At 52.4% G+C, this 24,534-nt stretch overlaps 1 protein-coding gene across 1 annotated transcript in view; it reads left to right on the top strand.

Moving 5' to 3' along the window:
* The first annotated feature begins 22,173 nt into the window (after positions 1-22,173).
* The window catches only part of SEPTIN9 (septin 9), a 158,269-nt gene continuing 155,908 nt past the window's right edge, over positions 22,174-24,534 (top strand). The window contains exon 1 of the mRNA XM_033847338.2: positions 22,174-22,263. Within this exon, the coding sequence (XP_033703229.1) occupies positions 22,245-22,263 (19 nt within the window). The 5' untranslated portion in view covers positions 22,174-22,244. The remainder of the gene's footprint in view (positions 22,264-24,534) is intronic.

The following is a 24,534-nucleotide window of genomic DNA, read 5'->3' as shown; positions in this document are numbered from 1 at the left end:
GGTCCGACGGGCAACAGCGCCACCTGCTGGAGTGAGGCTGGCGGGCACTGGGCCATCTCCCAGCCTCTGGTGAGGGTGCCAGGGGCTCACCTAGCCCTTCCCACCCGCAAACGGTCCCGGAAAGACCAAGGCCAGTAGACCGCGCGACACGGGGAAGCGTCTGACACCCAGAACTGGGCCTTGGGACCTTCAGTGGACATTCCAAAGGTCAGCGGGGACTGGGCCTCCCTCCTCCCTCGCAGGGCTGGTCCTCACTGAGCCTCATTGCACCAGGCGGATGACACTGCACTCCTCCCCCCAACCCCTCCTCCCCCGTTGCTTCTCCATCTTAAAGACAGGGAAACTGAGGCCCAAAGAAGTCACAGCCTGTGGGTGGGCAGAGGGTCTGGGATTCCGACCCAGGCTGGTTGGCTCCACAGTCACCTGTAGCTCTCTGCCAGGAATGTTCTCTCCCTCAGCCTAACCTGAGGAACTTTAACTCCAGGAGGCCACCTCCTCCAGGAAGTCTTCCCTGATCGTTCCACGTTAGGGTGGGTACTCCTGCTCTGTGCTCGCCTAGCAGCCTGTTTCCCATCCTAGCTCTCGCCAGGTTGGACCATCATTGTTCATCTGTCCCATGTTCACCTTATCCCAGTCTGTGAGCTCCTGAAGGTGTCACCACGTCTGTTTTGTTCACCTGCCCACTGTAATGAACCAAACCTTTAATTGCATAATTTTAAGTTAATTACAAGAGGGTGGAGAACAGTGAAGGAGGAGCAAGTTCAGAGGACGCACCAGAAGCCCATCTCCTGCTGGGTTTGGCTGGGGGTACCTCTGGGGTTTGCCTCCAAGGAAGATGCTGAGCTGGGCTCCGAGCAGTGCAGAGGCAGGACCTGTGTCTGCCGAGCTCACAGATGGGCACCAGCACCCTTATCCCCCAGTGAGGTCCAGGGGCAGCCCTGTGGACCTCACTGGGGCTGGTCACATCTCAGATTCGGCAGGAGCATCTTATGGGCGCTCCTTGCAGGGTGCTGACTTGCCACCCCAATTCCCATCCTCCTCTGCCCTCCCCACCCCCTTCTTTTTTTTTTTTAAATAAATTTATTTATTTTTGGCCGCGTTGGGTCCTTGTTACTGCGCGCAGGCTTTCTCTAGTTGCAGCGAGCGGGGGCTACTCTTTATTGGGGTGCGCGGGCTTCTCATTGCAGTGGCTTCTCTTGTCGCGGAGCACAGGCTCTAGGCGCGCGGGCTTCAGTAGTTGTGGCACGTGGGCTCAGTAGTTGTGGCGCACGGGCTTAGTTGCTCTGCGGCATGTGGGATCTTCCCGGACCAGGGCTCGAACCTGTGTCCCCTGCATTGGCAGGCGGATCCTTAACCACTGCGCCACCAGGGAAGCCCCCCACCCCCTTTCTAACAGGCAGCACCTCTGGCTCCCACACTGCTTCCAGGCCTGGTCTTCCCCCTCCCCCTGCCCCACTGAGGCCAGGGCTCCCACCTGACTCAGCCCCCACTGCCACACCCTAGGGCTTCGGGCCCTGGTTCACTGTGTTCCTTTCACCCAGATCCTGCCATCTTGATAAACAGCTTCAGTATCTGTGACATCTTAGCCGACACCCTCGGCTGAGTGACAACAGCCTCCTCCACTCAGTGACAGCTGAGGGCAGACTTCCAAGATGCCCCAGGATTCCCAGCCCCCCATGTGCTCACACCTTCTCCCGGTGATTCGCTCAAATGCCAGTCTAGACGCTGCAGTGAGGGGGTTTTGCAGGTGTCATTACGGTCCCAAGACAGTTCACCTTAAGGTAGGGAGATTATCAGGTTGGGCTAATCCCATGCATCCTTTAAATCCGGGTCTCCACAGCAAAGGAAATAACCAACAGCGCGACAGAGCAACCTGTGGAAGGGGAGAAAATATCTGCAAACCACAGTTGCCTTGGGGTCAAGCCCAAACTCCTCACCGGTCTTGGAAGGCCCTTTTGCTCTGGGCCTGGCCCTACCTACCTCTGTCTGCCTGCCCTGGCCAAGCTGACTGGGCCTCAGCGGGCCGTGTTCGCCTTTGCCGGGCACTCCTGAGTGTCCAGCTCCCTGATCCCAGAGCTCCCCCTCCCCATTTTAGGGGTCTACCTCATCTACCAGACTCAGCTCAGGATCACCTCCTCTGAGAAGCCTTCCTTGGTTCCCCCAGCCTGGATTTGGCACTGTCTTTGCTCTCTTGGACCTCTGCACCCCCTCGATGGAAGCCCCTGACCACACTGCATGTGAAATCTTCGTGTCCTTGCCTCGCTTTCATTTGAGTTGTAAGCCGCTTGGGTATTTTTTCTTTCTTTTTCTTTTGGCCGCGCTGCATGGCTTGTGGGATCTTAGTTCCCTGACCAGGGATTGAACCCATGCCCTGGGTAGTGAAAGTGTGGAGTCCTAACCACTGGACCGCCAGGGAATTGCCCCTTGGGTACTGGTAAGCCCCACTGTCACCCCAGCACCAAGCACAGGACTCATCTCCACAAACACTTGATTTGAGACTTCCTTCTTTTCCATGTAAGCATCCAGGGTTATAAATTTCCCATTCAGCACTGCTTTAGGTACATCCCACATGTTTTAGTATGTGGCATCTTTATTTTTGCTCAGTTTTATGTATTTTAAATTTCCTTCTAGATTTCCTTTTTGACCCATAGATTATGTAGAAGTGTGTTGTTTAATTTCCAAGTGTTTAGAGTTTTTCCCAGTGTCTTTCTGTTATTGATATCTAGTTTGATACTATTAGGGTCAGAGAACATACTGTGTGTGATTTTAATTTTTAAAAATCTGTTGAGGTTTATTTTATGGTCCAGGATACAGTCTATCTTGATGAGTGTTTTCTGGGCACTTGGGGAAAAAAATGCCGGCATAGGGAGAGAGGGAGACACTGATGAGGGAAACCCCACCACGAGAAGCACCGGCCCGGGATCCTTCCACCTGAGCAGAACCAGCAGAAACCAGCGGGAGCACAGAAGCACCGGATAAACCGGCCCAACCCAAACAGCACTGCCAAAGCTCTGAAAGTGAGACTGTCATTGGAATCATGGCCACAAAAGTACTGAAATAAAAGAACTGTCAACTGTGAATTTTAAATCCGGTGAAACTGTCCTTCAGGAATGAATGGCCTCCTCTGATAAAGGAAAACGAAAAGAATTTTTGCTAGCTGACAGATCTAAAGAATGGCTAAAGGAATTTCTTAAAACAAAGGAAATAATAAAAGAAGGAATCTTTTTTTAAAATAAATTTATTTATTTATTTTTGGCTGCGCTGGGTCTTCGTTTCTGCACGCGGGCTCTCTCTAGTTGCGGCGAGCGGGGGCTACTCTTCATTGCGGTGCGCGGGCTTCTCATTGCGGTGGCTGCTCTCGTTGCGGAGCACGGGCTGTAGGCGCGCGGGCTTCAGAAGTTGTGGCACGCGGGCTCCAGTAGTTGTGGCACATGGGCTCAGTAGTTGTGCCTCACAGACTCTAGAGCACAGGTTCAGTAGTTGCGGCGCACGGGCTTAGTTGCTCTGCGGCATGTGGGATCTTCCCGGACCAGGGCTTGAACCCGTGTCCCCTGCACTGGCAGGCGGATTCTTCACCACTGTGTCACCAGGGAAGCCCCAAGAAGGAATCTTAAAGCATCAGGAAGGTATAAAGAACAATGGAAAGAGCAGAAATGTGGGTCCATACAATAGACTCTCCTCCCCACCAGCGTTCTAAGTCAAATGTGATGATTGAAACAAAAACTATAGCACCGTCTGACACCTGGCCACTTAACGTCAGGGACTCCCAGTCGGTCCTCTTGCTGGTTCTGCCTGGGGGAGCTTGTGTTTTCTGGGACTCTGGGTCAGTCCAGGAGAGCAGTGAGCCTGCTGGGACTGCCTCCTGTTTCGCGGTCAGAGCTTGGGAAATGCACACCCCGGGTCACCTGCTTCCATTGGGTTGCGGAGGGGGAGGATCAGAGGTGCCCTGCTGTTCACTGTCCTGACCCAGCCTTGGGGTACCTGACCAGCTCGCCTTCTCCTTCCACTCGTCAGAACCCCCTCTAGTTGCCTCCTGCATCATCCCAGGGTTTATAGCCGTGCTTAGCAGAGAGGTGCAGGAAGAGACTAGTCTGCACCGTCCTATCCAGGCTGGACGTCCCTAATTATTTGTCCGAGTGACGGAGCATCTGTTTGAAGGACAGTGATGTGTACAGGACCTTGTCCCAGGCAAGACCTTCCTCTGTGAAAGGTGGACGAACTGCCTCCTGCGGGACCCATGAGACACAGGCTGGACTCGCAGGCTAGCCAGCTTCTCCCACCGTCCCACCCCCGGAGGGGCACCACTCTGGAGTGATGGGCGACGATCCCAGGCTACGGGATGTGTCCTGAAGGACCCGCTGCTCATCTGCTCTCCACTGAAAGGCACTGGCCGGGGGGAAGCAGCCAACTGCTCCCCAGCTGAGGGATGGAGAGAAGCAGGGAGAGGTACACCTGCAAAACCACCTCTGCCCCAGATGAGGGTCACCCTTTCGAGTGGAGGGTCTGTGAGGATGGGTGTGCAGCCTTTTGGAGTGAGAAAGAGAAAAGCTGGGCGGCAAGCCCCACGAGTCCCTCTGAGCCCAGGGACCTCTTGAGACCAAATCTCCTTTCTCTGCTCCTTTCCTACTGCCCCAGTGCCTGAGCCTGGGCTCAGGTGGGAGCTGCACAAACCTCTAGAAAGTTCTGTGGGCCTAACGAAACTCAGAGCTCCGTCACGGGCCTTTGTTCCAGAGGGAATGGCTGCTGCCTTTCAGAGCCCGCCAGCTTCCCAGCTCCTTATCGCGTGGAATCTTGGCCACTGAGTCAGTGTGTAAACAGCCCCGCCGGGGTGGGGGCCGGCGGGGAGGCCGTGGAGGCAGGTGACTTTGGGGGGATTAGGACAGGAGGAAAGGGAGACCCCAGAGGCCAATCCTTTTTCATTCTTTTCCATTTCCTTCCAGAAACATAGACAGTCCCTTTCTGTGCGCAACTCCGTGCTGGGAGAGAGGCAGGCTGTGGGGAATGGGCACACAGATGAATCAGACCCAGCCCCGCTCTCCATGCCAGTTCGCAAACCCTTAATCCACAGCCTAGCCCTGGAAGAGCAACGCAGGCTCAGGAATGCAACGAAGTGAGAATGCTTCCCAGTCCTGCCCTAGGTGGTCGCAGTTCAGAGCGCTGGAAGGTTCCAGATGCCAGCGTTCGGACAGAGCCAATCTCTCTCGGTTGCCACCTGGCCGGGCGAGGGGTCCCCTCCATCACTGAGGGGGAGCTGAGGCCCAGCCCAGCCCCCAGTCACTGCCCCCAGGCCTGTCCTGTGCTCCCTCCCCTTCTCCTGCTGGGGCCTGTCTTGCGGGGGGTGGGGGGGCCCGCCCCCGGTCCTTACTGTGTTCCCCTCACCTCCCTTTGCTGGGGCCCGTCTGTGGCTCCCAGAAGGTGTGACCCGGGTCGCCCTCAGCAGAGGCCCTGCCCCACCCCGGCTCTGCCCCGCTCTCCTTCCCCCAGCCTGTATTTAGGCCCCTCTTGGGCCACCTTCTCCGACAGACGCCCACTAATCCTCGGAAGCCTGTAATTTCTGAGGGCTGAGTCACCGCCGCCTGCCCAGAGCCGGGTAAGCGTGCCGCCTAGCATGGGCGCTGCAGTGGGCCGCTGGGTCCTGGGCCTGCGGTGGGGAGCCCAGAGGCCTGTTCCCAGGAGGCCTTGCCTGTGAATAAGCCTTTAAATGCTATGAGTCCAGGCTGAGAATAGCCACTCCTTTATTCCCTTACCCCGCCCGCTCAGGCAGCGCTGTGCCCCCCATATCCACTGGGCTTTCCCCGATGCCCCCGGGGTCTGGATGAAGCCCAGAAGCAGGGAAGAATGGACAAAGCCTGCACATTTCAGATGGGGTGCTGGCCACGCCGTGCAGGACTCGCCAAGAGATGGCAGATGGTCAGCAGAGGGCCAGACAGGGCAGCATAGTGGTTACGAGCACAGCGCCAGGAGGTGTGCTGCCTGGGGTGGCGTGAAGGCTGCGCTGCTGAGCAAATGTGTGGGTGACTTAACCTCTCTGTGCTTCTGTTTCCTCATCTGAAATGGGACTGTGATGAGGCGTCAATGAATTCGTGCTTGTAGAGCACAGACAGGGCGTGCCCGAGCCAGGGCCGTGAGAGCACAGAGGATGCTAGAGTCTGACGGTGGGCTTAGCTGGAGGCCAGGTTTTAGGAACAGAGGTGGGGAGTGGGGAGGGGGAGGCGTGCTCCCCCCACCCAAGCCGAGAGAGGGAGTCCTGAGGGAACCACGCGCAGAGGTCAGATCCTCAGCGGGGCGTTTGCTGAGCTTCAGAATTGGGCCCCGGGACGTGAGAAGTGGGGCGTTCCTGGGAGGCTTGGCCGGTGCGAGTGGGGCTCCTGTGTGCAGACAGGCAGAGCTGGCTCTTCGTGCGTCTGGAGCGATCTGAAGGCTGCCTGGGTGGCCACGCTCTACATTTCCACGATTCTCCTCGTGGCACCGCGGGGTGGACCAGGTGGGGAGTCTTTGGAGGGCTGGCTGCCTGAGTGCGGTGAGCCCCCAGCCAGGGGCTGCGGTGGGGCCTGGCGTGGTCCCTGCAGGCATCTGCATGTCAGAGGCTCTGCTGGGACACCCCTCGGCCCAGGACTGGACGGGCAAGAGAACTGCGCCGGCACCAGCTGAGTGAGCCTCGGCTTCGCCCCCCTTTCCTTCTCCCTCCTGCCCCACCAGAGCGAGGGGAGAGGAGGTGTGTGGGGGGTGGAGGGGAGCCCGTAGGTGAAGGGCAGTCAGCCTCGGGCCCTGCGGCTTTGCATGGAGTGTGATGTTGACATTATGGGTTGGATCAGTCTGGTTATTTGAATATGCGGCAGCGAGTCTAGATCAGCAAAGATGAGATGGTTCTTGGTGCTGAAGATGAAGGAAAAGCTTCTCAAACTGCCTAGTGAACAATAGTGATGGAGGAAAAAATAAAGCGCTTTGCTTTATTTTCAGTAAGCTGGTCACCGTTCAGTAAGCTGGTCACCCTTTCCATGATGTGGACTCCAGCCTACAGCTGTGGCCTCCTTCAACTGCCTTCCCTCCATCCCCACCTCCTTCATCCTGTCACCTCGTGCATCCTATCACCTCCACCACCCCATCTCCTCCATCCCATCACCTCCTCCATAATCTCCATCCTCATCACCTCCACCATTCTCATCACCTCCTCAACCTCCCCCATCTCTATGACCTCCTCCATCCATATCACCTCCTCCATTTCCACCTCCACTTCCACCTTCACATCCTATTTCTGGCCTGTTTCATCATTTCCTGAAACCATTCCCAGCTCTGTTTCCTGACCTTGCCATGCTCCTCTCTGGAAGGTACCAACCCAAACCATCTCCTAATTGGAAAAGTCAGATCAGCCCCAGTGCCTGTCCCTGCCACGTCTGACATCCTGGGAAAGGATCAATGCTCTTGGCCTAGGCGTGGGCTCCTGCCCCATAGGTGAGGGATGTGCAGTGGAGGGGCAAGCAGCAGTGTTGCCAGGCAGGAAGGCGCCCCCAGGTCCCGAGTCTCGCACCATCACTGAGCACCTCTTACTCGGAGCCAGGCTCAGCGCCAGACCCTTTCTTGGTCCTTGAAGCCACGTTGCAAGGCAGGAATTGTCTTCTCAGTTGACAGCCGAGGCTCTGAGAGGTCCAGCAGGTCCTCTGAGCTTATTGGCCAGTGAGGAGCTGCCTTCCCAGGAGCCCCCCTGGCAGCCTGGAGACCCAGGCAGGGGCCTAAATACGGGCTTTCTCCTTTGCCCACCACACTCAGCCTTTGCCCCCGGCAACAACCACAGCTGCTGAGTGGAGAACCATGTAACAAACATGTGTGTCCACTGCCTGGAGCTAACAAAGGTGAACATCTTGCCATGTTTGATTCAGACCGCCCCTCTCTCCCTCCTTCCCCTCCAGTAAATGTTAACAATAAGATGTTACACATAAAATTGAAGGCCACTCTGTACCATGTCTGGGACCCCATTTTTCCTGCTTTTGCAAGGCTAACTACTTTCCTAATGTCTTTACATTTATAATTTTATATATTTTTTAACATGTATAAATATCCGTAAGGAATACCTAGAATTGTGTGTCAGTCTTGCTGTTTGTATCATTCTGCATTATTGATATATTTGGACTTTGTTGTTTAATTTTATGTTTCCTATTTACCGTGACACTTTGTCTCCCCTTCCTATCTTCTGTTGGATTGATAAGGGTTTCAACATTCTCTTTTTCTTTTCTGTTTGGAAGCTGCAGGAAGCACCCTTTTGGTAGGAATTAATTAATTATTTAATTGATTACTTTTGGCCATGCTGCACAGCTTGTGAGATCTTAGTTCCCCGACCAGGGACTGAACCCACACCCTTGGCAGTAAGAGCGTGGAGTCCTAACCACTGCACTGCCAGGGAATTCCTGCTAGGTATTTAAATATAGATATTTAACTGTAAATTTTTATAACAAAGTGGAAGGTTATTCAGTATGTCTATCCTTCTTTGCAAGCTTGAACTTGCCATTGAACATAATCCTTCATAGTCTTTCTTACTGTTTTTAGAATTTCAGTCCCACTGTTTATAACACGTGAAATTAGTTATTATTTTCACAATCAACATGTACTAAATCAACCAGTATGTTTCTGTGTTCACCCTTGTTTCTTGCAGTCTTTCCTCCTGGGTTGACTTTTCTTCTTGCTAAAGTTCACCCTTTGGTAAATCTTTCAGGGGTGGTTTGCGGTAGGGGAACTCTTTCTTAGACTTTGCATGTCTGTTCTCTACTCTCACTCTTGAATGATAGTTTAGCTGGCTATAGAATTCTAGGATGACGATTGTGTTCCTTTAGCCCTTGGAAATATTTCTCCAGACTACAAGAAATCTGCTGAATTCTATTCATTCCTTTGTGGATAATCTGTCTTTTTGTCTCTGATACCTTTTTGGATTTTCTCTTTATCCTTGGATGTGGTACAGTTTCACTATTCAGTATCTGAGTGTGAATTGATGTTTATTTATCATGTGCTGCATTTTGTGTTCAAAAGATTTTGGCTGTTATCTTTTAGAATATTATTTTTGCATCATTCCTTCTATTCTCATCTTCTGAAGTCCCTGTTAAACATGTTCGGAAGCTTCTTGATCCACCCTTGTGTTTCTTACCTGTAACTTCTTATTTTGTCTGTTTCATTTATTTATTTCGGGACCACATTCTCAGTAATGTCTGCCAACGAATTCTCTCTTCAGTGTGTCCAACCAGGTGTATTCCGTTGAGTTTTTAATTTCAATAATCACACCCTTTACCTCTGGGATTTCTAGTTGATTCTTTTTCAAGACCACCTATTTTTGTTTCATTTAAGCCAGTTTGGGTTTCATAATTAAAAATTTTATTTGATAATCCTACATATTTCTATTTGAAAATCATTTTCAGGTTCCTCTGTTATTTCCATTTCTCATGGAATGATTTCATGTCTCCATGGTTGATTTTTCTTGATTATCTTTATTACCATTAACTGTGCCCAAGTTTGGGGGGGTCAGGTTTGTAGGCTCACCTTGAGCAGATGTTTCTTTCTCTTCAATCCTCCCCATTCCACCACCTTCCCCCATTTTCCAGTGGCCTCCACTTGGCCTCCTGGTGGTCACAGTCCAGAACAGTGAAGTCGTTTCCTGTCGGCTCAGAGAACCCATCTCCTGGGGGGATGTTGGGCATATTGGAGACCCAGTCGCTAAGTCCCTGGGTGTCATGGCTTGGAAGCTAGGGTTGTTCCTCCTACTTCTCCAGGTACACAGCTGAGAGCCCTGCTCCAGCCCCTGTGCCGAGCATGGCTCCAGTCCCTGCTTCCTTTAGTGTCTGTTACGTGGAGATGGATGTCTTATTTTTGATTATGGTTATGTCTTTTAAGTTTCTCTTTTTATAGTTTATGTGTCTGTCTCTTATGTCTATATGGGATGACTTTAAAAATGAACTTAATGTGCCATCTGGGTTTTTTTGAGCTTTAAATGTTTCCTTTTATTGTAAGGCCATTAAAAATGGAAAACCAGTGTAAATTTTTAGTGTCCTGGAATGTAATAGGTTTGAAGGTTAATTTAAAAAAATAAAACCTCATTAAACTGACCCAAATGTGAGCTCAGCTGAACATTTCCATAGTGGTGGCCTCTGCAGCTACATGCAGGCAACAAATAATAAATTCCTATTCCCACTTAAAAGTTGGAGGTAAGAACATTTCCTAGCAAGATGAATCATGTCAGTTTCTCTCTGTTCGAAGCCTCTTTGCTAATTGAACTTAGTTGTTAATTTTTAATACGCGATTTTATTGAATTATAGCATCGACACTAGAAAAGGTCAGAGGGGTCAAGGGCTTTTTCCAAGGTTCCCAGCTAGGAGGGCACAGCCAGGCCTCATGGCTGGGGGGAGGGGGGAGCAGGGGGGAAGGGATGGAAAGGTGGGAAGTGGCAGCTACGAGCAGAGAAATGTAACTTCTGACAGGACCTGGGGAGGGGCGAACCCACCGGACTCTGGTGTGGAGACCATCATTTTACTGCCCCTGGCTTTGGGATTTCACAGTCCAGTTTTGTTTGTTTTTTCAATTGGAGATTTTAAGATGGAGTGGCTATGTCTTCATTTTGCCAAAAAGATAAATTTTATTTTGTTTTATTTATTTATTTATTTATTTTGTGGTACACGGGCCTCTCACTGTTGTGGCCTCTCCCGTGGCGGAGCACAGGCTCCAGACGCGCAGGCTCAGCGGCCATGGCTCACGGGTCCAGCCGCTCCGTGGCATGTGGGGTCTTCCTGGACCAGGGCACGAACCCGTGTCCCCTGCATCGGCAGGTGGACTCTCACCCACTGCGCCACCAGGGAAGCCCCAAAAGATAAATTTTAAAAGACACACACTACTTCCTATTACCATTATTTTATTTTTTTAAATTTATTTATTTATTGGCCACACCATGCGGGCATGTGGGATCTTAGCTCCTGGACCAGGGATCGAACCTGGGCCCCCTGCAATGTAAGCAGAGTCTTAACCACGGGACCACCAGGGAAGTCCCACCATTGTTTTATTTTCTTAAGGACTTTTTCTCATGTAGGACATTTATACACGTAGGAAGGGAAAATTTCAGAATAAAGACCAGTCCTTTGAACATCTGCAGCTTTACTTGAAAAAAAAAAAAAGGCAAAAACCAAAAGAGCCAAAAACAAAGCCCAGAACCTCACCTCTTTGCATTGTGCTCGCTTGTCTCATTTTGCCTCTGACAGGTGAGGACTTGTCACGGGCTGGCTCCCGTCCCCAGCCTGGTGTTTGGGAACCCTGACAGTGGGGATGGTCAAAGGTCCCTCGCAAAGCTACTAGTCTAGGTCTGGGAGCTGAGGCCACAGGGTTTCCAGCTTCAGCAAGGAAAATTACAGGATGACCGCTTAAATTCTAATCTCAGATAAACAATCATTTTTTAGCATCAGTATATCCGAAATACTACACGGGACATACTTATACTACAAAAATTATTTGTTGCTTATCTGAAGCTCAGAGCTAACTGGACATCCTGTATTTTATCTGGCAACTTCATGAGGGACACTTAGAGCACAAGAGGACTGTGGGTTTGCCAAGGAGAGCCAGAAGGCACTGTGGGGATGGTCATGTCCCCTCCCCCGCCGACTCCCCTCCATGACCCTTGGCCATGCTCAGCTGCAGCCCCTGAGGGCTGCCAGCTCTTTCCCAACACTCCCACTGGCCCTGTTTGGCAAGCCCTGTATTTATTTATGTTTTTAATGAAAGTAAATGAAGATTCGCTTACTCTGGGGAACTGTACTGCGATTGCCCTCATGATAAGTGGAGACACCTGGCCTTCCTCTCGGGTCCTGCGTGGGGTCCATTCCCACCGGCTGCCCTTCACCCCACCATCAAACGTGTACCAAGCGCCTCTGCACACCTGGCTCACCGTCCACTTGGGGACGCAGGGGCATCACCCAACCCCAGGACGGTCCAGGACAGGCATCTTTATCCCCACGGAGCAGACGAGGAAACTGAGGTACAGAGGTTTGGGGTTGTGCAGGAAGGCATAGTGCTGAGAGCCAGCGGTTCTGGGATCTCAGCCCAGACCTCTGGCTTCCTGCCACCAGGCCCGTGGGCTCAGCCCGGGGAGCGTCGTAAAACCTCCGTCCCAGAGATTCCGATCCAGAGATTCCGATCGAATGGGCCTGGGGCAGGGCCTGAGTGGGTGGCTGTCAAAGCTCCCTGGGAGATTCCAATGGAGGGAGATAACTCTAGCTTCTCCCTGCGACAGAGATAAGCCCAGAGGAAACCTCCCCGTGGGAGGGGAGGCCCTACAGAGGAGGCGGACAAAGAAGAGGAGGAACTCCATCCCGTTCCAAAGACCAGATTCGAGTCCCTGGAAAGGGTGTTGCCGGGGGAAGGGACAGCAGGAGCAAAGGCACGGGGGTCGGGGGGTGGTGGTGGGAATGTGCTTGCCGTTGAGTGAACAGGATGGGCCGTGAGGAAGACGAGACCCAAGATGGGGGGTTGCCTGCGCTCTCCTCTAGATGCTTCTCGGGGATTCCCAGCTTCCCCTTGAGCCAAAGGCGCTGGTGAAATGTCAGTCCCTCCCCTTCCTCATTCGTGGGGTGCAGTTTTCCCATCAGAAAGGTCATCCTGACTCCTTCTCCTGTGGGATAGTAGAGGGATAGAGGAGGAGTAGGCAAGGCCAGCAAGAGGGGACAAGGGCCAAGGTTCAGAAGAGTCTTCTAAGGTGTGTGTCCAGCCCTGGCTGAGATATGCCCTCCCTGCCCCCATCTGACCGAGTGTGGTGTACAAGCATCCTTTCCCAAAGGACATCCCGTAGAACGGTAAGGGGCCCTGTGATGAGAGCCCTGGAGTCCAATGAGCTTGGGAAATGCTGCATGCTGCAGCCCTGAGGTGGAGACTCGCAGCATCTATGAGCATATTAAAGGCTCTGAGAAGTCCTGCAATGAAGAGCAGCCCAGCAGGATTGTTTAATGTTAAACAATCAGAGCTTTGTAGCCTCAGAGCTCTCTTTTCTGTGAACATCATGGATTATGCCCCCCCGCACCACTGCCCCTGACACCCCCCCCCCCCCCGCCCCTGGAGGCAGGCAGTAGCTACATGAGGCTAGTTAGTGGTTGTTCCCGGGAGTGCCACTGAAGCCTTCCCTGAAGAAATGCGGGCAATGGGGGCGTCATCAGGGTCTGCGCTGCCCAGGCTGATCTTCCAGCAGAGCCGCCCCTTCCTCAGGCTGCTGGTGAGGGGGGGCAGCGTCTCCTCTGAGGAAGCCCTTTGTGTGAATCCAGGATGGAGCTCTCCCTGGAAGAGGCTCAGTCACTGTTTGAGGCCTGATCTGGGAGGCCAAGGGAGTCTGAGTCCCAGGATTTGGGGGTCAGCCCTGGCTTGCATGGTCTGTGGGACTCAGCAATGACAGGCCCAGACCCCTGCTTCACAGGGACGGAAACTTACTGTGTGTGCACTGGGTAACCTCAGACTCCATGTCACGGATTCTCTATAATGAGGACTTACATGGGAACTGCCCATCTGAAATGAGTGGTTAAAGGTGCTTTGAAAACTGGCAGGCCAAATGGCCCAAATCTAGAAAAAAAAAGAACTTGCTTTAGGTCCTAATAACAATATGTTTAGTTGTAAAAGATTTCAAGATAAAACAGAGGCTTTTACAATATACCAACATTGACCTCAAGAAAAGGTGTCCATGGATAAAAATAATATTGTCCATTGATATGTTCCCGTCCATATGTGTATACATAGCATGTATATCTATTTTTTTTTAGATTATGAAAGTAATATATGTTCATTATGGAAAACACAGAAAAACGCAATAAAGGGAACAAGTCACCCACAGTCCCACGACTGACGGGCAGTGCTGTTGGCGCTCAATGTATTGCTTTCCTTTATTTTTATGTTTTTCTTTTATTATTATAAAATTATGTTTTATGTTTCTGTTTTCTACACAAGTATAATCTTTATGTGCCTATAGCCCTTGTAGCCTTCATTTAAAAAAATAATTTCTTGGACTTCCCTGGTGGTCGAGTGGTTAAGACTCCACGCTCCCAACGCGGGGGGCCTGGGTTCGATCCCTGGTCGGGGAACTAGATCCCGCATGCCGCAACTAAGATCCTGAGTGCCACAGCTAAGACCCGGCGCAGCCTAAATAAATATTTTAAAAAAATTCTTGAGGTGAAATTCATATAACACAAAATAACCATTTTAAAGTGAGCAATTCAGTGGCACCTAGAGCATTTACAGTGATGTGCGACCACCATCCCCCCCGAGTTCCAAAACATTTCCTGAAGTCCTCGTTTTGCACCCCTCAGAGTTGTGTCTGTTCTTCCACCAACTAAGAGGACTGTTATTATTTAAATCTCAACCTGTTCTTGAGCACTAGCTTGTTTTAAACTTCCCGGTATTGTCAGTAAGACCGCTGCCAGCACCTTTGGGTCTGCCTTTTGTTGGCGAGTCTGTTTCCATTAGGCAGGGCCTGGGCATTCGTGTCCCCTCCCGCACTTCAGTTCCCAGCTCTCCCCAGCTGAGACCCCACCTCTGACGCCAAACCACACACCCAGAAGCCTTGGGTGCTTTGGTGTCTCCTCAGCACCACGTACCCAGAACCCAGCCAGTCTTCTCTCATTCTTTCCTCTCTCTGCCGAGGACACCACCTGCCAGCCTGCTGTTCCCGTCAGAATCCTGAGCCACCCTGTCACCTCCCTCCCCCTTGGCCTCCCACGCAGCCCGTCCCCAGGTCCCGGTGATTTTCTTTTCAGAATTCCTCTTGGATACTCTGGGATTTCTCTCTTCACATCTGTCCATCTCCCTATCATGGTCCAAGCCACCATCTCTTCGTGCTGGGAACACTGCTTTCAGGCACCCAGCTGGACTCTCATCCCCTCCTGTCGCTCCCCCGTTCGTCTATTTTTATTTTTTAATTTGTTTGTTTACTTATTTTTTCAATTTTTTGGCCACACCGCGCGGCACGCGGGATTCTTAGTTCCTCGACCAGGGATCGAACTCCCATCCCTTGCAGTGGAAGTGCGGAGTCGTAACCACTGGACGGCCAGGGAAGTCCTCCCCACTGTTCGTCTAGAGCTGCATTTTCAAAATGCCAATCTGGTCATGTCAGCCCCACTGTTCCCCTCTCAGAACCTTTCCACGATTTCCCTTTTCTTTTAGGATCTTTATCCTAAAGATAAATCCAAGACCTTGACGTGCCTACCGGGCCTGGTTCCTCCACCATCTCTCCAGCCTCGCTGGGCCCCAGCCTCCTGGGTCCTCTTCCGGTTCCTTGTATGGACTATATTTCCTCCCACCACACAGCCTTTGCTGTTCTCTGCCTGCAATCTCTTTCCCCTTGTTTTTCCTGGTTAATCCCTGTCTGTTCATCTTCCTGGCCTCAGCCCAATCTACCCTTCTCCAGGGAAGCCCTCCCTGACCCCAGACCAGCTGCGAACCTTTTAGTGTATACCCTCATTGTACCTTCTTATGTGGTTATTTGGTTCATGTTTGTTTCCCCTACTAAAGTGTAAGCTTTAGAGGACAGAAGCCATAATGAGTAATCAAGAAATATATATTGCATCAACCAACGAGAAAACAGTGTAATTACGGGAACAAAGCACGTGGGCACTTTCTAAAAGCCATTTAAATTTTATTGCCGAGTGCTTTCTGGAGAGGTGGGAGCAGCGTACATTCCCACGTTACATAGGAGAACGTCAGTGCGGCCACACCTTTACCGTAAATCGTACACATGCAGCAAGGCCTCAGTCATCTGACAAGTTCAAGCTTGGGGACTACTGCAAGTCAGAGAACAGTCAGCAGAGATGCCCAGCCAGGCAGGGGAGAGAGCGGCTGAGCTGAGCTTAAGGAGCAAAGGTGGCCACACCCCCGGCATGAGCCGGCCCCTCTTGGGTCAGGAGACAAAAGCAATGCCCGCAGTTGGCCCACGAAAGCCAAATCTGACCATTTAGGTCTGGAAACCTGAGGGATCAGCTGGGGAAAGGACTAGAAAGAAGTGGACAGAAGAGAAAGAAGAAAAAGTGAGCCGAGGCAGCAGAGCTCAGAAACGGAGGCAGATGGCGGAGGCCGTGGCTGGGGCAGGAAGCCTCAGACCCGCTGACGATGGGAGAAGGTGCAGTAAGGGCACCCGTGGAGGCTCTCTGCTCTCATTTCTGGCGTCTGGGCCGGGACGACTCAAAGTCCAGGACTGCCCACCAGGGCGGCCACTGTGGCCTCCCCGTGGCAGGTTGCTTCTGAGATGGTCCCCGTGAACTCTGCCTCCTGGTACTCTGGGCTGCCACTTCCATGGTCAGGTCATGAGACTGTAATGTCCATTTTGCCAGCAGACCATCTTTCTTACTGGCTTTGATGGACAAGTTGCTACGCTGGGAGTCCCGCCTGGCAAGGAACTGAGTTCTAGTTGGCTAAAAAGTGAGGCTTTCCAACTAAGCGCGTTTGGGGAGCTGAATCTGCCAACAACCATGTGAGCTTGGACGTGGCTCCTTCCCCAGCTGAGCCTTCAGATGAGACCCAGCCTCCGCCAATACCTCGGCTGTAGCCTGTGAGATACTCTGAAGCTGATAACCCAGCTAAGTTGTCCCCGGATTCCTGACCACAGAAACTGTGCGACGATAAGTGTGTGTCGTTTTAAGCCACTAGGTTTGTGCTAACTTGTTATGTGGCAATAGATAACTAATACACCGCAGTGCCCTGGCTTCCTTGCGATACGGAGGTCTCTGGGTGATCAGACCCTTACGGAGTGGCTCAGGGCTCCAAGTTCAAGGGTTACAATCAAACAAAAAGCCCTCCCGGATTCAAAGGGAGGGAACACAGAGAAGCATGCCAAGCTCACGTGTGGGGGAGGAGGACGGGTGGGAGATATTGTTGGGACTGTTTAGGGAAAGCAGTGTGACACAGCCCGCCCTCGGCCACAACAGCTCACATCTCTCCCACGTGCAGAATACGCTGACTCGACTCCAAGACCCCGAAAGTCTCACCCACCGTGGTTTGCGTGCTCAGACCCGAGATGCAGGATCTAGTCCTGTGAATCAGTGCAGATGGGTGCTGGGTGAGGGGCGCGTCCTTCAAGGCCTTCACCCCGGGGGTTGTTCCCCCTGCCTCGGCTCTGCCTCTGAGTCACACTTCCTTTTTCATAAGAAAACGGAGTTTGCAACCAAACGGCTTTCCCAGCCTGCTTCCTTCCTCGAATAGTTCGAGTCCAAAAGCCTCTTTTTCATTTTGTCCTGTCCTGAGTCCAAGAACCTAATTAATTCCTCTCAAAACCTGGGGGGTGCCTATGCGTTCATTTAAAATCCATTCTATGAGATAAAAACCTTACCCACAAACCTTTTTCGTTTTTTTAAATAGACTTTTTTAAGAGCAGTTTTAGGACTTCCCTGGCGGTCCAGTGTTTAGGACTTGGTGCCTTCACTGTGGGGCCCCAGGTTCGATCCCTGGTTGGGGAACTAAAATCCCACATGCCTCGCGGTACAGCCAAAAAAAAAAGAAAAAAGCAGTTTTAGGTTTATGGAGAGTCAGAGAGTTCCCAAATGCACCGGCCCCTTGTCATCTCCCCTCTTATGAACATGTTGCATTAGTGTGTCATATTTGTTACAATTGATGAGCCAATATTGAGACTTGGTTACTATCTAAAGTCCGTAGTTTACATCAGGGTTCACTCTTGGTCTTGTACATCCTGTGGGTTTGGGCAAATGTTTCATGTCATGTATCCACCATTACAGTGTCATACAGAGTAGTTTCACGGCCCTAAATATCCCTGCTCTCCACCTCTTCACTCCCCCACCTCCCCCCACCCCTTGGCAACCACTGATAACTGTCTATAGTTTTGCCTCTTTCAGAATGTCATATAGCTGGAATCATACAGTCTATAGCCTTTTCAGATTGGCTTCTTCCGCTCAGCACCACAAAACTTTTTGCATTAAGCCCTCTCTACCCTCACATGAGGACGCAGCAGGTGGATCCCCCTGAGAGTTTAGAATATACTGCAAGGTGTGCTCTGAAGATCCTCAGAGAGCCTTTGTGAAAGCGTTTATGAGGCATCTCGACATTTTTCTCTGAAGTCTCAACAAAGGATCTTCTAGTCCCATTTGGACTTCTTTGTTCTGAAGCCCTTGACTTTGAGACTCCTTTGCTGGCTGAAAAGACTGTCCTGGTCCTTTGCATTCTCTCCTAATTCCACTTGGAATTTTGCTTTTAGCTCATCCCCCTCCTTTTCAATTTTATTACGGTGCCTTCAACATTCTGCCTGGAAACCCTCTTAGCTAGATCATCAGGTTTGCTGCATACACTTGGTGTCTATTTTCTGTGCTACTGCAGGCAACAGTTGTGCTAAACTTTCTGCCACCAAATTATGAAGGTTTCCTTTCTTCCCACGTCCAATAGCTTTCTCTTTGCTTCTCTTCAAGCTCTCGCCAACTTCCTCCAAGACAATCAGGCTTCTGCCCACCTCGCAGTCTCACAGCCGATGCCACACGGTCTGAGCGACAGCAGCACAGCAAGGCACTTAATATACATCACTTTCCTAATCATTACATCCGCCTTGCAAACTGTGTAAGGGATTGTAATCCCCGTTTATAGGAGTGGAAATGGAGACGGAGAAACTACATGACTTGTCACAAATCACACAGTAGGTGAGGGAGCTGAATGTTGAAAAACAATTTTAAAAATTGGATAGCATGGTAGCCTCGGGACACTTAGTGAAGGAGCAACATAGTAGTATGTGAGTCTGTAATGGTTAAACATGTCATTTAAGATGATATTGGGACTTCCCTGGGGGTCCAGTGGCTAAGACACCGCACTCCCAATGCCAGGGGCCCATGTTCGATCCCTGGTTGGGGAATTAGATCCTACATACATGCCACAACTAAAGATCCCATATGCCGCAACTAAGACCCAGTGCAGCCTAAATAAATAAATAAAATAAAATTTTTTTAAAAATTTATTTATTTTTGGCTGCATTGGGTCTTCGTTGCTGCGCACAGGCTTTCTCTAGTTGTGGTGAGCCGGGGCTACTCTTTGTTGCTGTGTGCGGGCTTCTCATTGCGGTGGCTTGTCTTTGTTGCAGAGCATGGGCTCTAGGCGCATGGGCTTCAGTAGTTGTAGCACGCGGGCTCAGTAGTTGTGGCACATGGGCTTAGTTGCTCCGTAGCACGTGGGATCTTCCCGTACCAGGGCTCGAACCCGTGTCCCCTGCATTGGCAGGTGGATTCTTAACCACTGCGCCACTAGGGAAGTCCAATAAAATAAATATATTTTTTTTAATGTGTAAAAAATAAAAATGATCTTGAGCCACGAGAAGAAGGGTCACTAACATTTGGTATACTCTACTCATTGAGGCAAGTGATTACATCATACAGTTTACAGAGTTGTCCATAAAATTAAAATTTCGTGCTTAAACAATTTACCTTCATGCATCCTGAAAAAGCACTCATTCCCCCTCCTTCCCTCCCTCTCTCTTGTCTTTCCTTCAGATTTTTGGCAGTTTTTTACGTGCAATATTACTACAACACAGGTGTCTTGATTCCTGGGTGCCCAGGTACTTGTGAATTACGACTCACAGGCAGAAATGCTAGCATTGAGAGGCCAACCAAACACAGAGGACACCCAAGGGTCCTCCATGACTCCAGGATCCATCTACTCAGAGGATGGAAGTGTACCAGAGCACCTTTGACTTGAGCTAAGTGAAACAACCAACCCCTAACGTGCCCATTAGACAGATTCCTTTTTTAAAATTAATTAGTTTTTTAGGGCTTCCCTGGTGGCGCAGTGGTTGGGAGTCCGCCTGCCGGTGCAGGGGACACGGGTTCGTGCCCTGGTCCAGAGGATCCCACGTGCCGCGGAGTGGCTGGGCCCGTGAGCCATGGCCGCTGGGCCTGAGTGTCCGGAGCCTGTGCTCTGCAGCGGGAGAGGCCACAACAGTGAGAGGCCCGCGTATCGCAAAAAAAAAAAAAAAATTAGTTTTTTGGATTTTATTTTATTTTTATTTTTTTATACAGCAAGTTCTTATTAGTTATCTATTTCATACATATTAGTGTACATATGTCAAGCCCAATCTCCCAATTCATCCTCCCACCCCCCCATCCCCCCACCACCCCCACTGACCACTTTCCCCCCCTTGGTGTCCATGCGTTTGTTCTCTACATCTGAGTCTCTAATTCTGCCCTGCAAACCGGTTCATCCCGTTAGACAGATTCTTGAGAGGTAGTTGGGCCTTGGGAAGCTCAGGCATCAGTATGGGGCTGCTATCACCATGCCTACTGGCCAGAATGAGGACAGAGCTCAGCCTTCTGGCTTGGCCAGAGCGAAATTTGCGGGAGCTGGTAAGAGCAGCGCTTGGGGGGGGGTGTGTGAGTGTGGATATCCCAGAATCCAAGGACAGCTGTTCACAGTTCATCTCTGCTCCGCAGGCCTGTGGCTGCTCTCCTCCCTTCACCTCTTCCCCAGGTCCCAGATAAGGAGTTGGAGGTTGGCCCAGGTGGAGTCCAGTGTCCACTCTGGTCCAATCAGCTCTAGCAGGGGTTAGAGGAGGTCACGTGGCTGGGCTGCTCCCTCTGCAGGTCTGTGGCTGGACAGATTTCCTTTTTTTAAAGGAGATCATTTTATTTATTTATTTATTTATATTTATTTTTGCTATGCCGGGTCAGTTGCCGCTCGTGGGATCTTTGCTGCAGCACGCGGGCTCTTAGTTGCGTCATTCGGACCCTTAGTTGAGGCATGCGGACTTCTTAGTTGTGGCATGCATGTGGGATCTAGTTCCCCGACCAGGGATCCAACCTGGGCCCCCTGCATTGGGAGTGCGGAGTCTTACCCATTGGACCACTAGGGAAGTCCTGGACAGATTTCTTAGGAAGGGTAATAGGAGAGACAGACAATCTGACGTAACCACATGTGCCTCGGTTCTTATTTATACAGGTTTTCTACTCTCTGGCAGGAAAGGAAAATGCTGCTTAGACCCCCAAGGAAAGTAAAGGAGAAAGAAAAGGGAAGAGGGTGCTTTGGTGACGTTAAGTCTACTTTCGGTCTCCTGTACACTCTTTGGATTGTCGGGCAGAAGGCAGCGTTGCGCCCTTGCTGACAGTTTGCGGCGCTCCCCGACCCCTTTGTTCATCTAGGAGACTCGCTGCCCCTGCGTATCTCTCTCCGCAGGTTCTGGGATACTACGCGCCTCTGGCTCGGCCACACCCTTCCCTCTGCCAGGAACGGCCCGCCTCCCCATCACCTTGGCTTCCTGGCAAATTCCTGCTCATTCTTTAAAACCTTGTTTTGAATCACCTCAGTAAGACTCTGACAACACCCTCTAGATAAAATTCATCACTTTTCCCTCTACATTAAAAAAAGTCGTTTTATTATGGAAAATTTATTTAGGGTACAAAGGCAGACAGAATTCTTCTGTACAGTTTTTGCTCAGGAACGCACACTCTCCTCACTGCTTATATTACCCGGGCTGTAAAGACGCGTGTCCTTGTATCTGCTCTCCTAGGTCGAGGCCCTGAGCGCGCACAGTACCCTGTGCAGGGGAGGTGCTCAATATTTCTCAGATGCAACAGAAATTATCATCTGGTCCAACGCACCCATTTTACAGATGAGTTACCCGAGGCCCCCGTTCAAGGAGTCAGTGCAGTCGGCCCTCTTGATTACCAGAAAAGTAGTGGGACAGATATGGTACCTCGCCTGCCCTGCTCTGCCCTTCCCTGGTCCACTAAGCCGGCGTCCGGGCTCCGACCCCCGGGCGTGTGCCGGCGCGCTACCGCCCGGCCCGGCGGCCGCTCCCTCCGCCCTCCTCCCGCTGCCACCTGGCGCGGCCCCGCCCAGCCCGGACTCCGGACCAGAAAGTGGCGGCGACGCCCCGGAAGGAACCATTCGCGCCAGGGGGGTGTGGCGGCTGAGGACGGCTGTCGCCTTGGCGACCCCCACCCTCGGACCGCTTGCGTCGCGGCTGCAGTGCAGGGGCCGCGGGGACTGGCCCGGGCCGAACGGGGTCGAGCGCAGGGCCGGGCTCAGGGCTGCTGCCTCTCCAGGCCGGGCGTCGGGAGGCGCGGCCCGCGGGGCTCCGCCAGGTATGGGGCTGCGCGGGGCGGGGCTCAGCGCTCACCTCCGCGCGGCGGGGCGGGGCCGGGGCCGGGCAGGGCCGCCCGTCCTCCCCGCCCCCATCCCTCCCTCTCCCGGCCCGGGATTTGCGACCTGGGAGCCCGCGCCCCGCGGCCTCGCCGCCTCACTTTCCTGGGAGCGGCAGCCACGGCGGCACCATGAGGAAGTCGTACTCAGGTGGGCGCCGCGCCCGGATTGGGGAGGGGTGTGTCCCGGGGCGAGCCCCTCTCACCTGAGCGGAGGCGGTCGCGGGTGGCCGAGTGGGTCCTCGAGGCGGGGGCACCGCGGGGCTCCGGGCTCCCGGGGCAGATTTTGATGTGTGGGGCGTTCGCGCCGGCCAGTTGACGCAGCTCCACCCCGCATCGGGATCGCGGGGTCCTGGAGGCATTGAACCCCTCGACGGACTTGGCTTTCTCCTTTGCTCCAAGCCGCCGCTGCAAGGCAGCGGGGCCCGCGCGCTGGTCCGAGACCACAGGTGCCTGGGGGAGACCGGGTGCTCGAGACCTCCGACCCCTGCACGGTTGGGCCCCGATTCTGACCTTGGCCGAGGGTCTCCTGCCCCTGTATGTCGGCCAGTACTCGCTCAGGTGTCTGGAGGGGCCACTGTGGGAGCCGCTGCCCTGGGCCGGCAGGCCTTCCTGTTCACCCTCCTCCCCCCTTGCACCTTCTCTGGAATTGCTGACTTTACAGGCGCCGAGGGTGCAGGCGTTTTGTGGTCCACCCCCGCTCCCCCCCCTGCAACCTCCGCGGGGCGTAAGTGTGCGTGGGTGGGGGCTGGGTGGAGGATTTCCTTGGGGTCAGCCTCCAGGACTGGTGGTCCAGGTCACAGCATCCTTTCTTCCCGTGAACTCCTGTTATTCCTCTACCCAGTGGAGAACGGGAACTTCGCCAAATGGGACCATCCAGCTGCACCCCAGCTTGGCAACTCGGATTCACCTTTTAGGTATCAAGATGCCGTCAGGTGTGCTGGCATCCTAGGTCCACTAGCTGGCCTGACCTCACATAGGTGGAGGGGGCCTGACCAGTTCTTATCATGTGCACAGGATCCTTTGTAACCATTTTCCCCTTGGGTACTCTGAAGTTCCATTCTATGGATGGGTAAACTGAGGCCACGAGCCTTGAAGGGCAGGTTAAGGGTAATCCAGATCTCTGTTCTTTTTTTTTTTTTAGTTTATTTTATTTATTTATTTTTGGCTACCTTGGGTCTTCGTTGCTGTGCTGGGGCTTTCTCTAGTTGTGGCCAGCGGGGGCTACTCTTCGCTGCACTGTGCAGGCTTCTCACTGCCATGGCCTCTCCCATTGCGGAGCACGGGCTCTAGGCGTGTGAGCCTCAGGAGTTGTGGCTCGCGGGCTCCAGAGCGGAGGTTCAGTAGCTGTGGCGCACGGGCTTAGCTGCTCCGCGGCATGTGGGATCTTCCCGGACCAGGGCTTGAACCCGTGTCCCCTGCACTGGCAGGCAGATTCTTAACCACTGTGCCACCAGGGAAGCCCTCTGTTCTTTTTTATTTCCCTTTTTTTCTTTGTGATTTTTTGCCCCAAAGGATCCAGGCAGGAACTTTTGTCTTCCTCAGTTGTCGAATTATAAACAGCATCTCTTCTTCTGCTAACCCTGCAAAATTTCTCCTCATGTTCCTCCCCTCAATCTATTTGGACATGAAGTTTTCTGCCAAGGACTCATGAATTAATTTTTCTTCATAAGAGGACAGAGTCATGGTACTTAGTTGGAGCTGAAGAGGTCATTTGGGCCATTTTGGGGGTCATTTTTTGACCCTTCCTTTGGGTCGTTTTTTTCCAGTCTCCTCCTGCTTTCCACATTCAGAAAGGAAAACAAGTAAAGAATAACTCGTCTCAAAGAGGGTTACTCAGAACTTCCCCTAAAATGGCCTTCCGGGCCAGTGGCATAGAATTTCAACTTTCACCCCCTGTTGCAAACAGCATGGCCCTCAGACACCCTGCTCACAGCTCTGTCTCAGGAGCGTGGGAGCGTTGATGTAATGGTGGGGGAGGAGGGGGCTTCCAGGTGGCATACGCTGGGGTTTGGTGCTCAGCCTCCCTCCCCAACATGCTCCAAATACTTGAGATGGTTGTGGGCATCACTGCCCCACGTGGCCCTTTCCCTGGGTTCTGCAGCCCAGTGTGGCCCAGGGACCCCAGCTGGCTCTTGCCTTTGGGTCTCAAACTTTGCCTCCTGCTGGTCAGTCTGGACAGTGGGGGCCACCAGGGCCCCCCCTCCTGCTCACTTGGCCTTTTCCTGGGGGGACTTTGAGACCCTCGTACACAGATGCCAGAGGGCCCCTGGGGCAGGCTCAATGTCTGTTCTCCTCCACGCCTGCCCCCTCCTGCCCTGGCAAATTAAAAAAAAAAAAAAAAGAAGAGGAAGGTTTTTGCAGTAGTTAGAAGTAGAGTTCATGGGTGGGTAGGAATCAGCTCTTGTAAAGGCAGCCTCCG

This window comes from Tursiops truncatus, chromosome 20 (genome assembly GCF_011762595.2).
Source record: "Tursiops truncatus isolate mTurTru1 chromosome 20, mTurTru1.mat.Y, whole genome shotgun sequence".
Classification (NCBI taxonomy): Eukaryota; Metazoa; Chordata; class Mammalia; order Artiodactyla; family Delphinidae; genus Tursiops; species Tursiops truncatus.
The sequence above is the reverse complement of the archived record's forward strand: the minus strand, read 5'-3'. Positions and strand labels throughout refer to the sequence as shown.